Source organism: Podarcis cretensis (genome assembly GCF_951804945.1).
Source record: "Podarcis cretensis genome assembly, chromosome: 2".
Lineage (NCBI taxonomy): Eukaryota > Metazoa > Chordata > Lepidosauria > Squamata > Lacertidae > Podarcis > Podarcis cretensis.
In genome coordinates this window covers 122,321,286-122,337,138 of record NC_137171.1, presented here as the reverse complement: position 1 = coordinate 122,337,138, position 15,853 = coordinate 122,321,286, and the positions used below count along the sequence as shown (strand labels likewise).

At 46.1% G+C, this 15,853-nt stretch overlaps 1 protein-coding gene and 1 long non-coding RNA gene across 2 annotated transcripts; both read left to right on the top strand.

Annotated features, from left to right (window-relative positions):
- Positions 1-5,459: 5,459 nt before the first annotated feature.
- Positions 5,460-12,142, top strand: LOC307209841 (uncharacterized protein; the record flags this gene model as incomplete). Its single annotated transcript, XM_079965205.1, is given in 5 exon segments — positions 5,460-5,519; positions 5,714-5,840; positions 10,944-11,980; positions 11,983-12,102; positions 12,137-12,142. Coding segments are annotated over 5 exon segments (1,305 nt in total). The 5' UTR covers positions 5,460-5,504.
- Positions 12,143-12,473: 331 nt separating this feature from the next.
- On the top strand, positions 12,474-14,343 carry LOC307209293. Its single transcript, XR_013835519.1, has 2 exons — positions 12,474-13,069; positions 13,940-14,343. It is a non-coding gene; the product is annotated as an uncharacterized lncRNA (long non-coding RNA).
- Positions 14,344-15,853: the final 1,510 nt, after the last annotated feature.

The following is a 15,853-nucleotide window of genomic DNA, read 5'->3' as shown; positions in this document are numbered from 1 at the left end:
GCAGGCTTTCTCCCGGGTAGGCATATATCTACTAATGTAAGGAATATAATTGACATTATAGAAATGCTGACAGTGAACATTAATACGAAGGCAGTTCTAATTTTTGTGGACGCAGAGAAAGCCTTTGACAATATATCTTGGAAATTTATGAAAAAGAATCTCCATGGGATGGGGGTAGGCCAAAGGTTTGAAAATGGTATAAGTGCAATTTATTCTGAGCAAAAGGCGAAGTTAATTGTAAATAATGTGGTTATGGATGAACTACCTATAGAAAAAGGGACACGTCAGGGGTGCCCAATATCCCCATTACTTTTTATATCGGTCCTGGAGGTCCTGTTAAATATGATTAGGGGAGATCAGCTGGTAAAAGGGATTCAGGTCGGAGCCAGACATTACAAATTAAAGGCTTTTGCAGATGACTTAGTACTGACCTTGCAAGAGCCAGACACTAGTACCAAAAGAGCTTTGGAATTAATTCAAGTATTTGGCCAGGTCGCAGGATTTAAGTTGAATAAACAAAAAACTAAGGTATTGGAAAAGAACTTAACAAATGTTGAAAGGGAAAGATTCCAAGAGGAAACTGGGTTAGTGGTGGCAAAGAGTGTAAAATACCTGGGGATTAACATGACATCTAAGAATGTGAACTTATTTAAGGACAATTATGACAAGTGCTGGACTGAGATAAAGAAAGATTTAGAAATATGGTCAAACCTGAAGCTTTCCTTGTTAGGTCGAATTGCTGTGATCAAAATGAATGTATTGCCTAGAATGTTATTTTTGTTTCAGACATTACAAATTGTTGACAAACTGGACTGTTTCAAGAACTGGCAGAAAGACATATCTAAATTTGTCTGGCAGGGCAAAAAGCCCAGAATTAAGTTTAAGATACTTACCGACTCTAAAGAAAGAGGGGGGTTTGCCCTGCCGGACTTAAGACTTTACTATGAATCGGCAGCTTTCTGCTGGTTAAAAGATTGGCTACTTCTTGAAAATGCAGACATTCTAGATTTGGAAGGATTTGACAATAATTTTGGTTGGCATGCATATATCTGGTATGACAAGGTTAAAGTGTATAAGGGTTTCAAAAATCATATTGTCAGGAAAGCACTATATAATGTATGGATACGGTATAAAGATTTACTGGAAAACAGAACTCCCAGGTGGCTTTCACCTATGGAGGCTAAGGAAGTAAAGAAACTTAATATGACAACCAATTGGCCGAAATACTCTGAGATTTTAGAACAAGAAGGTGGTGAATTTAAATTACAAAGTTATGAGAAAATAAAGTCCAAGGTACGAGATTGGCTCCATTATTTTCAAATAATGGAGGCTTTCAAACAAGACAGGAAAATTGGTTTCCAGGTGGAGAAATCGAAATTGGAAACAGAATTGTTAGAACCCAATACTAAGAATTTATCAAGAATGTACAACTTGCTGTTGAAGTGGAATACAATAGATGAGACAGTGAAGTCTGCTATGGTTAAATGGGCACAGGACATAGGTCATGACATTATGTTTGCTGACTGGGAGCAGTTATGGACCACAGGTATTAAATTTACGGCATGCAATGCCTTACGAGAAAACATTATGAAAATGATTTATAGGTGGTACATGACCCCAGTCAAGCTTGCGAAGATTTATCATTTGCCCAATAATAAATGCTGGAAATGTAAAGAGACTGAGGGTACCTTTTTCCACCTCTGGTGGACCTGCCCAAAGATTAAGGCCTTCTGGGAAATGATTTATAATGAAATTAAGAAAGTGCTTAAGTGCACCTTTAACAAGAAACCAGAGGCATTTCTCTTGGGTATGGTCGGCCAGTTGGTGCCGAAGAAGGATAAGAATTTCTTTTTGTACGCTACTACGGCAGCAAGGATTCTTCTAGCAAAGTATTGGAAGACACAAGAGCTACCCACGCTGGAGGAATGGCAGGCGAAAGTGATTGACTTTATGGGACTGGCAGAAATGACCGGCAGAATCCGCGACCAAGAGAAAGAGACTGTGGAAGAAGATTGGAAGAAATTTAAGATGTATCTTAAGAATTATTATAAAACTGAGGAGTGTTAAAATGCTGAGGGAAAAGAAGACGTAGAATTGCAGCGATAATTGGGTTTAAAATTAAGGGTGGAATAGAGAAAGAGGATAAATTTATATTTAATTGGGCAAGATAGGTTGCTGAATAATGGTACTAAATTAAGGATGCAAAAAGGGAAAGGTATGGGGAAGTCCGGGAAAAGAGGGTTATGAAAATAAGGTTATGAAAACATGAGTTTTTTTGTTTGTCTGTTTCTTTTGTTGTTTTTTGTTTCTGTTAAAAAATTGGAAATTAATAAAAATCTTTAAAAAAAAAAATATAGAGAGAGAGTTTAATTGGTCTTTAAGGGACGCAGGTGGCGCTGTGGGTTAAAGCCTCAGCGCCTAGGACTTGCCGATCGAAAGGTCGGCGGTTCGAATCCCTGCGGCGGGGTGCGCTCCCGCTGCTCGGTCCCAGCGCCTGCCAACCTAGCAGTTCGAAAGCACCTCCGGGGGCAAGTAGATAAATAGGGACCGCTTACCAGCGGGAAGGTAAACGGCGTTTCCGTGTGCGGCTCTGGCTCTGGCTCTGGCCAGAGCAGCGATGTCACGCTGGCCACGTGACCCGGAAGTGTCTCCGGACAGCGCTGGCCCCTGGCCTCTTGAGTGAGATGGGCGCACAACCCCAGAGTCTGTCAAGACTGGCCCGTACGGGCAGGGGTACCTTTACCTTTAAGGTGCTACTGGAAGGAATTTTTTTATTTTGTTTTGACTATGGCAGACCAACACGGCTACCTATCTGTGGCATGGAGAAAGCCAGCGAAGGAAAAGGCGGCCGGGCGGCGTTGCTACGGGCTCGTGAGGCGTTGCTAGGAGGCGCCCATCGGCCGGACAGCGTTGCTAAGGGCATGTGAGACGTTGCTAGGGACGGCCTAGCGGCGTTACTAAAGGTACGCGAGGCGCTGCTAAAGGCGCCCAACGGCCGCGCGGCGTTGCTAAGGGCAAGTGAGGCGTTGCTAGGGGCATCCAAAGGCCAACCGCCGCTTGGACACTCTATGGCCTCCACTATTTCTCGACTCGAGCCTGCTGCTGATCACTTCTGGGTCTCCTCGCAGGGTTTTCTCCGGGCATGGAGAAAGGGCATGCAGAATTCAACGGGCGGCCGCTTCTCGTGGGGAACCGGCGGCGGAGGCGGGTTCTCGCCTCATTAAATGCCCCCAAGGACTTGCGTTGCCAGGGGGTTGGGGACCAGATGATTCATTGCCTGTGATTCTGAGTTATAGGGTTTGGAAGGGACCCCCAAGGGTCATCTAGTCCACACACACAACACCCCCCCTCGAAATGCAGGCATCGCAGCTAAAGTGAAGGGGTACAGTTAGGGTTACCCCAGAAAGCCCTAAAAAAAACTTTGACATGAGCCAACAGTGTGACGCGGCAGCTAAAAAAGCCAATGCAATTCTGGGCTGCATCCATAGGAGTATTGCATCTAGATCAAGGGAAGTAATAGTGCCACTGTATTCTGCTCTGGTCAGACCTCACCTGGAGTACTGTGTCCAGTTCTGGGCACCACAGTTCAAGAAGGACACTGACAAACTGGAACGTGTCCAGAGGAGGGCAACCAAAATGGTCAAAGGCCTGGAAACGATGCCTTATGAGGAACGGCTAAGGGAGCTGGGCATGTTTAGCCTGGAGAAGAGGAGGTTATGGGGTGATATGATAGCCATGTTCAAATATATAAAAGGATGTCACATAGAGGAGGGAGAAAGGTTGTTTTCTGCTGCTCCAGAGAAGCGGACATGGAGCAATGGATCCAAACTACAAGAAAGAAGATTCCACCTAAACATTAGGAAGAACTTCCTGACAGTAAGAGCTGTTCGACAGTGGAATTTGCTGCCAAGGCGTGTGGTGGAGTCTCCTTCTTTGGAGGTCTTTAAGCAGAGGCTTGACAACCATATGTCAGGAGTGCTCTGATGGTGTTTCCTGCTTGGCAGGGGGTTGGACTCGATGGCCCTTGTGGTCTCTTCCAACCTTTCTATGATTCTATGATTCTATGAATTCCCCCCCCCCCCCCAGCCAGGCCTCGGCGTAGGCATTTTAAAAACTGCATTTTCCTCTAAGACAAAAAGCACGAGCTAAGCAGTCCTCTCTGTAACAAAAACACTGTAACAAACCCATAGCTGAGAACAGTAAAGCTTTTCGCTTCCCAGATCCGAGATAACCTTGTCCTGGTACATTGATTTGCAACATACTTCCGGGAACAGAGCCAGAGAACGAAAAGCAACATTTCTATGTAAGAATCTGTGAAGGGGGAGAGGAAAAAAGGGGTTTGAAAAAAGGATAAAGCCTGCTTGTAAAATGTTTTCGGGGCGGCCTGTCTTTTGTGAACTGAATGCCTCTGCCTCTCCCCCCCCCCCCCATGGCAGAATAAAACGCTCTTTCTCTGGATTAACCCCTTGGTGTTGTTTGGCTCCTTTTGTCTCTGCTCGGGTGCAACAATTATTCCTACCCATGGATTAAAAAGGCTACAAAAGGATCTCTTGACAGATGGCCACCCAATCTCCTTCCTTGCGAGGGAGTCCGTCTCTCATGCTGCCCGCCCAAGGTACTGCCATGTCAGACGCATCTCCCCTCCTGGCGCCGGTCGGCACATCGCTGGGTCCATATCTGGCAGGGCAGAAGGTGATGGGGTGCCCCTGCTTCGTGGAAGAGGGATGCCAAGAAGTCGGCAGGATACCAGACCATTCCTCCCATTGTTTTGATTAAAATGGGAGGCAGCTGTTGAGGAAGGCCTGGTTTTCTTCCTACTTTTGATTTTCTCGCCGCCTCCCCCCCCCCAAAAAAAAACCCTTCATCGGAATGTGCAGGGTTGGCATTCTAAGGGTTAAATTCGGAAGGGGGGAGCCAAAGCCCCCACACCACCCCTTTCATGTCCCTTGGAGTAAAACTGGTCACTGATCTCTCTGCTAACCCCCCACCCACCCAGCCACAAAAGTGCTGCCTTTGTGGGATCTGGTGAGAGCCCCTCCCCAAATTTTTTTGGGGGGAGGATGCACAAGGGATGAAAGTGAGGAGGGGGAGTCAAAAATGTCTCTTGGGGGCTGATTTCCAAAATCCAATGCCAGGCAGGAAAAGGAGAGGGTCACCAGCTGTTGGGAAGGGGGACCTACTGGGACCCTAGCCCCATTTTACCCACATAGGGAGGGGGGCCTGTGCAGCAGATCCACTTAGGACCCCCATATATAAACCAGGGGGTTTGATATGTGGGGGTTGGGGAAGAGGAGAGTGTGTAAAGCAGGTCTGCAATGCTTAGTTGAATGGATCATCCCATTGGATTTAGGGGAACCCCACCACCAGATCCCACAATGGGCCTCCCCCGCACCCCAACTGCCACCACTGGGGCCTCTGAATGACCATCTTCTCCATGGGACTCAACGGAAGAAGCAAGATCTGCTTCACAGTCTCCTCTCCGTGGTGGCGTTGATGCTGTTGTAATGAAACCAGAGGAGGTAGGAGGTAGGATCAGTGGGGGGAGTGGAGCTGTGGGCACCCAGGGTGCCTCTGTCTACTCAACCCCCTACCCAAGGTGCCCACGAGGGAGGCTGCAGATGCCGCTTGAGAAGGTTTAATTTCTGCAGGACTTTTCTGTATTTTAGCATTCAATCATGCCAATCAGGAGGCCAATGTTTTCCTTTTCCCTCAGGGTCCCATGTGCTTTGAGGACGTGGCAGTGTATTTCTCCGAGGAAGAGTGGGCCCTGCTGGATCTGGAGCAGAGGGCCCTGCACAGGGAAGTCGTGGAGGAGAAGTGTGAGATCACTGCCTCTCTCTGTAAGGTTCCCTCTTTGCATAGTTGACCATAATATCGTATAGAAAATGCAATATAAAGCAGTTTTGCACATTTCATATATTTTTCAGACTCAATCCAACAGGCTTTCCATATTTTTATTGTTTACAAGATTCATGGCTAACCTTGCCATTTAAACAGTAGGTTAAACAGGTACAATGGTAAAGCCAACAATTTAACAGCCCACAACAATAAACTTCAAGATCTGCAAGAAATGCAGATGCAGATTGGAGCCATTGTGGAATCCCAAAAGCCTGATAAAACAGCCCTGCCATAGCCATCGGCTGATTTAACCCAGGGTTGGGTACTCTGAATGACAGAACCTTGCCCAGCACATCCAAGGGTTCATTAATCCAGGATCCGTTGACTAGAAGAGAAGAAGAGTTTGGACTCGATATCCCGCCTTTCACTCTCCTTGTTGTTGTTGTTGTTGTTTAGTTGTTTAGTTGTTTCCAACTCTTCGTGACCCCATGGACCACAGCACGCCAGGCACTCCTGTCTTCCACTGCCTTCCGCAGTTTGGTCAAACTCATGCTGGTAGCTTCGAGAACACTGTCCAACCATCTCGTCCTCTGTTGTCCCCTTCTCCTTGTGCCCTCCATCTTTCCCAACATCAGGGTCTTTTCCAGGGAGTCTTCTCTTCTCATGAGGTGGCCAAAGTATTGGAGCCTCAGCTTCACAATCTGTCCTTCCAGTGAGCACTCAGGGCTAATTTCCTTAAGAATGGATGCGTTTGATCTTCTTGCAGTCCATGGCTCTCAAGAGTCTCTTCCAGCACCATAATTCAAAAGCATCAATTCTTTAGCGATCAGCCTTCTTTATGGTCCAGCTCTCACTTCCATACATCACTACTGGGAAAACCATGGCTTTAACTATACGGACCTTTGTTGGCAAGGTGATGTCTCTGCTTTTCACTCCCCTTAAGGTGTCTCAAAGCGGCTAACAATCTCCTGTCCCTTCCTCCCCTACAACAAACACTCTGTGAGGTGAGTGAGGCTGAGAGACTTTAGAGAAGTGTGACTAGCCCACGGTTACCCAGCAGCTGCATGTGGAGGAGCGGGGAAGCGAACCCGGTTCACCAGATTACGAGTCCACAGCTCTTAACCACTACACCAGGCTGGCTAGAAAATTCAGTGCTTAGACTGGATGAAAATTACATGTTCCCATGCTGAATGACAGGCTCTCTCCTTGTACTTATCATATATCCACCCACCATTGTCCAAAAGAGTTCAGAAGAGAATACATAGGGTTGTACTATGGTTTATAGTGACAGCAACCCTGTTAGGTAGGCAACCCATCACTATCACTCAGCGATATCAGTGTGTGAGCTAGGTGCTGAACATGGGTCCCCATGGACTCAGTCCAATAGTCTCTAGAACTTCAACTTTCGATTAAGGTGTTAACAATGGCAGGGATCCCCTTCATGGATCACTGCCTTGCCGTGGCGAAGGGGCTTGAAGAACTCAGAGAAGCTATGAACTATGCCAAGTAGGGCACCCAAGATGAACAGGTCATAGTGGAGAGTTTTGACCAAACGTGATCCACCTGGAGGAGGAACCGGCAAGCCACTCCAGTATCCCTGCCAAGAAAACTCCATGGACAAAGACAACAGGCATATAAAAGTTATGACGCTGGAAGATGAGCCCCTCAGGTCGGAAGGCGTCCAACATGCTACTGGGGAAGAGCGGAGGGCAAGTACAAGTAGATCCAGAGCTGATGAAGCGGCTGGGCCAAAGCCGAAAGGACGCTCAGTTGCGGATATGCCTGGAAGCGAAAGGAAAGTCCAATGCTGTAAAGAAAAATATTGCATAGGAACCTGGAATGTAAGAACCATGAACATGGGTAAGTTGGAGGTGGTCAAAAATGAGATGGCAAGAATAAATATTGACATCCTGGGCATCAGTGAACTAAAATGGACGGGAATGGGTGAATTCAGTTCGCAAGACCATCATATCTACTACTGTGGGCAAGAAACCTGTAAAAGAAATGGAGTGGCCCTCATAGTCAACAAAAGAGTGGCAAAAGCTGTACTGGGATGCAATCTCAAAAATGATAGAATGATCTCGATACGAATCCAAGGCAGACCTTTTAACATCACAGTAATCCAAGTTTATGCACCAACTACTGGTGCTGAAGAAACTGAAATTGACCAATTCTATGAAGACTTACAACACCTTATAGAAGTGACACCAAAGAAGGATGTTCTTCTCATTATAGGGGATTGGAATGCTAAAGTAGGGAGTCAAGAGATAAAAGGAACAACTGGCAATTTTGGCCTTGGAGATCAAAACGAAGCAGGGCAAAGGCTAATAGAGTTCTGTCAAGAGAACAAGCTGGTCATCACAAACACGCTTTTCCAACAACACAAGAGACGACTCTACACATGGACATCACCAGATGGGCAGCATCGAAATCAGATTGATTATATTCTCTGCAGCCAAAGATGGAGAAGCTCTATACAGTCAGCAAAAACAAGACCTGGAGCTGACTGTGGCTCAGATCATCAGCTTCTTATAGCAAAATTCAAGCTTAAACTGAAGAAAGTAGGAAAAACCACTGGGCCGGTAAGATACAATCTAAGTCAAATCCCTTATGAATACACAGTGGAAGTGAGGAACAGGTTTAAGGATTTAGAAGAACTATGGATGGAGGCTTGTAACATTATACAGGAGGCAGCAACGAAAACCATCCCAATGAAAAGGAAATGCAAGAAAGCAAAGTGGCTGTCCAATGAGGCCTTACAAATAGCGGGGGAGAGAAGGCAAGCAAAATGCAAGGGAGATCGTGAAACATACAGGAAATTGAATGCAGATTTCCAAAGAATAGCAAGGAGAGACAAGAAGACCTTCTTAAACAAGCAATGCAAAGAAATAGAGGAAAGCAATAGAATGGGAAGAACCAGAGATCTGTTCAAGAAAATTGGAGATATGAAAGGAACATTTTGTACAAAGATTTCCATAATAAAGGACAAAAGTGGAAAGGACCTAACAGAAGCAGAAGACATCAAGAAGAGGTGGCAAGAATACACAGAGGAATTATACCAGAAAGAAATGGATGTCTCATATACCCCAGGTAGTGTGGTTGCTGACCTTGAGCCAGACATCCTGGAGAGTGAAGTCAAATGGGCCTTAGAAAGCACTGCAAATAACAAGGCCAGTGGAAGTGATAGTATTCCAGCTGAACTATTTAAAATTTTAAAAGATGATGCTGTTAAGGTGCTACACTCAATATGCCAGCAAGTTTGGAAAACTCAGCAGTGGCCAGAAGATTGGAGAAGATCAGTCTACATCCCAATCCCAAAGAAGGGCAGTGCCAAAGAATGCTCCAACTATCGCACAATTGCACTAATTTCTCATGCTAGCAAGGTTATGCTTAAAATTCTACAAGGAAGGCTCAAGCAGTATGTGGACCGAGAACTCCCAGAAGTGCAAGCTGGATTTAGAAGAGGCAGAGGAACCAGAGACCAAATTGCAAACATGCGCTGGATAATGGAGAAAGCTAGAGAGTTCCAGAAAGACATTTACTTCTGCTTCATTGACTATGCAAAAGCCTTTGACTGTGTCGACCATGGCAAACTATGGCAAGTTCTTAAAGAAATGGGAGTGCCTGATCACCTCATCTGTCTCCTGAGAAATCTCTATGTGGGACAAGAAGCTACAGTTAGAACTGGATATGGAACAACTGATTGGTTCAAAATTGGGAAAGGAGTACGACAAGGCTGCATTTTGTCTCCCTGCTTATTTAACTTATATGCAGAATTCATCATGCGAAAGGCTGGGCTGGATGAATCCCTAGCCGGAATTAAGATTGCCGGAAGAAATATCAACAACCTCAGATATGCAGATGACACAACCTTGATGGCAGAAAGTGAGGAGGAATTAAAGAACCTTTTATTGAGGGTGAAAGAGGAGAGTGCAAAATATGGTCTGAAGCTCAACATCAAAAAAACGAAGATCATGGCTACTGGTCCCATCACCTCCTGGCAAATAGAAGGGGAAGAAATGGAGGCAGTGAGAGATTTTACTTTCTTGGGCTCCATGATCACTGCAGATGGTGACAGCAGCCACGAAATTAAAAGACGCCTGCTTCTTGGGAGAAGGGCAATGACAGGCCTAGACAGCATCTTGAGAAGTAGAGACATCACCTTGCCAACAAAGGTCCGTATAGTTAAAGCTATGGTTTTCCCAGTAGTGATGTATGGAAGTGAGAGCTGGACCATAAAGAAGGCTGATCGCCGAAGAATTGATGCTTTTGAATTATGGTGCTGGAGGAGACTCTTGAGAGTCCCATGGACTGCAAGAAGATCAAACCTCTCCATTCTGAAGGAAATCAGCCCTGAGTGCTCACTGGAAGGACAGATTGTGAAGCTGAGGCTCCAGTACTTTGGCCACCTCATGAGAAGAGAAGACTCCCTGGAGAAGACCCTGATGTTGGGAAAGATGGAGGGCACAAGGAGAAGGGGGCGACAGAGGACGAGATGGTTGGATAGTGTTTTCGAGGTTACCAGCATGAGTCTGACCAAGCTGCGGGGGGCAGTGGAAGACAGGAGTGCCTGGCGTTCTCTGGTCCATGGGGTCACGAAGAGTCGGACACGACTAAACGACTAAACAACAACAAATGGCAGGGATATGAATAGTAAGGTCTGCTAATAATTTTCTGTCACTCCTTTATCGCAAGCATGATGTAGAAGAAGAAGAAGAAGAAGAGTTTGGATTTGATATCCCGCCTTTCACTCCCTTTAAGGAGTCTCAAAGCGGCTAACATTCTCCTTTCCCTTCCTCCCCCACAACAAACACTCTGTGAGGTGAGTGGGGCTGAGAGACTTCAAAGAAGTGTGACTGGCCCAAGGTCACCCAGCAGCTGCATGTGGAGGAGCGGAGACGCGAACCCGGTTCCCCAGATTAGCAGACTACCACTCTTAACCACTACACCACACTGGCTCTCTAACCACACTGGTTAGAGTGTCAGACTACGCCCTGGGAGACCAGGGTTCAAATCCTCACTCAGACACAGGAAAGTTTTGGTTCAGTGATTCGAGCTTCCAATTACACCTTAGGCTCCTGATAGTGTCTTCTCTTTCTCAACAGGTCATGAGTGGGAATCCAATAATCAGGAAGATCTACATTGGTTCTTGCCAGAAGCACACATGACTTTAAAGACAGAGCAGCAGGAAAGGAAACCAGAAGGAGAAGAGAAAAGGTGGAATCAGTTCCTTATTTCTCAGTGCAGTGATGGCCATCAGATCCCAGCTGAAGAAATACAGACAAGTAAAGAAGCAAGTATATTCTGTCAGAGACATTTCCACCCTACACCAGCATTTGAAACTCCTTACAAAATCCACATGGGAGAGATATCACACCCATGCCTGGACTCTGGAAAAAGCTTTTATTGTAAGACACATATGACTACTCATCAAAGAACTCACACAGGGGAGAAACTGCATGAATGCTTGGAATGTGGAAAAAGCTTCTCTCGGAAGGTATATCTCGATGATCCCCAAAGAATTCACACAGGAGAAAAACCATTTAGATGTTTCGAGTGTGGAAAGAGCTTCACACAGAAGACAACTCTCTCTCTGTATCAAAGAAGTCACACAGGAGAGAAACCATTTAAATGTTCAGAGTGTGGAAAGAGCTTTTGTCGGAAGGCATACCTTACTGGTCATCAAAGAATTCACACAGGGGAGAAACCATTCAGATGCTTGGAATGTGGAAAGAGTTTCACGCAGAAGACAACTCTTTCTCTGCATCAAAGAATTCACACAGGAGAGAAACCATTTAAATGTTCAGAGTGTGGAAAGAGCTTTTGCCGTAAAGCATACTTTACTAGTCATCAGGGAATTCACACAAGGGAGAAACTGCATAAATGCTTCGAGTGTGGAGAGAGTTTTCATAATGCAATACATCTCACTGCTCATCAGAGAAAACATACAGGGCAGGAGCTATTTAAATGCTTGGAATGTGCAAAGTGTTTCAGACAGAATTTAACTCTCACTTACCATCAAATAATTCACACAGGGGAGAAACCTTACACATGCATGGAGTGTGGAAAAGCTTCTATCGCAAGACACACCTTACTACTCATCAAAGAATTCATACAGGGGAGAAACCATTTATTTGCTTGGAGTGTGGAAAGAGCTTCACACAGAAGACAACTCTCACTCTACATCAAAGAATTCACACAGGCGAGAAGCCATTTAAATGCCCAGAGTGTGGAAAGAGCTTTTGTCGGAAGGCATATCTTAAGGTAAAGGTAAAGGTACCCCTGCCCGTACGGCCAGTCTTGACAGACTCTGGGGTTGTGCGCCCATCTCACTTAAGAGGCCAGGGGCCAGCGCTGTCCGGAGACACTTCCGGGTCACGTGGCCAGCGTGACATCGCTGCTCTGGCGAGCCAGAGCCGCACACGGAAACGCCGTTTACCTTCCCGCTTGGTAAGCGGTCCCTATTTATCTACTTGCACCCGGAGGTGCTTTCGAACTGCTAGGTTGGCAGGCGCTGGGACCGAGCAGCGGGAGCGCACCCCGCCGCAGGGATTCGAACCGCCGACCTTTCGATCGGCAAGCCCCTAGGCGCTGAGGCTTTAACCCACAGCGCCACCTGCGTCCCACTATCTTACTGGTCATCAAATAATTCACACAGGGGAGAAACCATTTAAGTGCTTGGAATGTGGAAAGAACTTTTGTCATAAGACATACCTTACTAGTCATCAAGGAATTCACATAGGGGAGAAACTACATAAATGCTTGGGGTGTGGAAAGAGATTCCATAATAATAAGCGCCTCACTGCTCATCAAAGAAAGCATGCAGATCAGGAACTATTTAAATGCTCAGAATGTGGAAAATGTTTCAAACAGAATTTAACTCTTGCTTACCATCAAAAAATTCACAGAGGGGAGAAACCATACGCATGCTTAGAGTGCGGAAAGAGCTTCTATCGCAAGACACACCTTACTACTCATCAAGGAATTCATACAGGGGAGAAACGGCACCAGTGCTAGGAGTGTGGAAAGAACTTCACAGATAAAAGAACTCTCTCTGTTCATCAAAGAATTCACACAGGAGAGAAGCCATTTAGATGCTTGGAATGTGGAAGGTGCTTCACACAGAAAGCAAGTCTCACTTCACACCAAAGAATTCACACAGGGGAGAAGCCATACACATGCCTTGAGTGCGGAAAGAGCTTTGGTCAGAAGAATCAAAGGATTCATACAGGTGAGAAACCATATCAGTGCTTTGATTGTGGAAAGTGGTTCTGTTGGAAGACAGATCTCACTATTCATCAAAGAATTCACACAGGAGAGGAACCATTTAAATGCTTGGAATGTGGAAAGAGCTTCACGCAGAAGACAACACTCACTCTGCATCAAGTAATTCACACAGGGGAGAAACCATTTAAATGTTTGGAATGTGGGAAGAGTTTTTGTCGGAAGGCATACCTTACTAGTCATCAGAGAATTCACACAGAGGAGAAACCATTTAAATGCTCCGAATGTGGAAAGAGCTTTTGTCGGAAGGCACACCTTACTAGTCATCAAGGAATTCACATGGGAGAAACCATCTAAATGCTTAGAGTGTGGAAAAACATGTCTCACTTTTCATCAAACAAATTGTACAAGGCAGGAATTATTTAAAAGCTTCGAATATGGAAACAGCGTCAAACAGAATTTAACTCTCACTTATCATCAAAGAATTCACACGGAAAAAACCATACATATGCTTGGAGTGTAGAAAGGGGCTTGGAGAGTACTCTCACTTCATATCAAAAAAATCCACATGGGGTGGTACCATATAAATTCCTGGAGGATGTAAAGGTCCCAGGAATAAGAATATTCAAAGGATTCATAAAGGGAATAAAACCATTTCATGATGGCACTTGTGAACCCTTTCTTTAAATTCCATATTCATTTACATAAAACAGAATTTGGAAACCTCCTGCCATAAATATTCCCAGACGAGAATAAATAAGAATTTTTTTAATTCCCTGCCCGTTTCATTTGATAGATTTTTATTCTCCAGTTACATGTCTTAGTCTTAGCCTTAGCCCTTAGCAAAAGCTTATTTCCTTTTACTCTCTTCCATCAGACTGACAACCTCCACTGGCAGAGCTAGCATGGGACGTTTTGCTGCCTGATGTGGAGCAAGAAATGGAGGTCCCGTCCCTGGTATAGATTATCCAAGACTGGACAAATTATTTTGGCACCTCACCAAAGCAGAAAATCCCACTTGTGCCTCCCCCTGCTGTTGCAATTCTAAGCAACGGAAGTATTTGGCTCCTCTTCTTAACTGGTTATGATTAGAACTCTGCAGCTAACATCTGAAGCATGGATTTTATTTTTTTCCTCTTCCCTCCTCATCCCTTTTCTTTTTCTGATGTGTCTTTTAAATTATAGGATTATCATTACTGATATTTGTAGGCCACTTTGGGAGCCTTGCCACAACTGAAGAGAAGGGTGTGGATTTGTAAATAAAGAAATGGATGAAACATTCACAGATGTTTCCTTGCCTAGTGCCTAAAAACCATACTAAGTGAGAGAATGTGATTATTGACAATAAGATCTTCAATGTATTCTGTATTTTCTCCAGTCTTGCAATATTGCCGAAATGTGTGAAATGTGGGGTGGGGTTTGGAGAGCAGGCGGGGGGGTGCGCGGCGTGTGTCGGGGGCAACCGCAATGGTACCCCCCCTCCCCAATGGTGCCAGGGGCGATACGCTCCCTCTGCCCCCTTCCTCCGCCAGTGCCCCTAGCATTGTTTCTGATCATGGCAAAATAGGAGTAAAAAAAAGAGAGAGAGAAAGATCTGCATGATCAAGATGGTTCTAGGAAGAAGAGGGGTGTTTTTATTTCCAGTGTTTCTGATGGATCAGTGGGGAAGAGGTTTGGGGCTGCTGGGATATCTGGGAAGAAGTGAAAGGCGGATGCGGCATTTGCAGGAATTGGGTTTGGTTTTCTCCAAGTGTTCCTTTACGTTCCCAAAAAGGGTCGAGAAGAAGAAAATATGTATTACAGTACTGTGTACTAATTTATCATAAACAACCAGCAGCTCGCTAAACCTGTAGGTGGGTGGGTGGGTGGGATTACCAAGACATCAGCCGGAGCTGATAAAATTCTCCCCCTGCCCATCTTCTCCTCACAAGCACAATGAATTTGAGTGGTGGAGGAGAAGAAGAGCTTGGATTTGATATCCCGCTTTATCACTACCCGAAGGAGTCTCAAAGCGGCTAACATTCTCCTTTCCCTTCCTCCCCCATAACAAACACTCTGTAGGTGAGTGGGGCTGAGAGACTTTAGAGAAGTGTGACTAGCCCAAGGTCACCCAGAAACTGCATGTGGAGGAGCGGGGAAGCGAACCCGGTTCACCAGATTACGAGTCCACAGCTCTTAACCACTGCACCGCACTGGCAATGTGGCAATGAGTGGGGCAAGGTCATCCAGTGAGCATCTTGACTGGGTATAGATTTGAACTCTGGTTTCCTGTGTCCTAATCTGACACTCCAACAACACTGGCTGACTCTCGTATCATTATAATAATAATAATTTATTATTAATACTGTGCCCACCTGGCTGGGTTTCACCGGCCACTCTGGGCGGCTCCCAGCAGAATATTAAAAACACAGTCAAGCATTAAAAACTTCCCTAAACAGGGCTGCCTTCCGATGTCTTCTAAAAGCAGTGGCGTAGCGTGGGGAGTGCAGGGGGGGCCGGCCGCACCGGGCGCAACATCTGGGGGGGGGGCGCGCTCGCCGCCTCCGGAGCCGCCGAAGAGCCTCGGGCGCAGGCTGTAGCAGAGCCCCATGTCTCGCGGAACCGACGAGCTGTGCGCGCGTCCGGGCTGAAGGCGGCAGGCAGGCAGCGGCTCTCAGCGCTCGCTGTGGTCCCCGCGTGTCAGGGCAGTGGAGGGCGCGCCAGGCAGCCCCTCCTCACAGCCCCGCCGCTGCTGCTGCAGCTGCTGGGCCATGTTGCATTTTCCTCGCCTCTCTGCCCTCCTCCTCCTCCG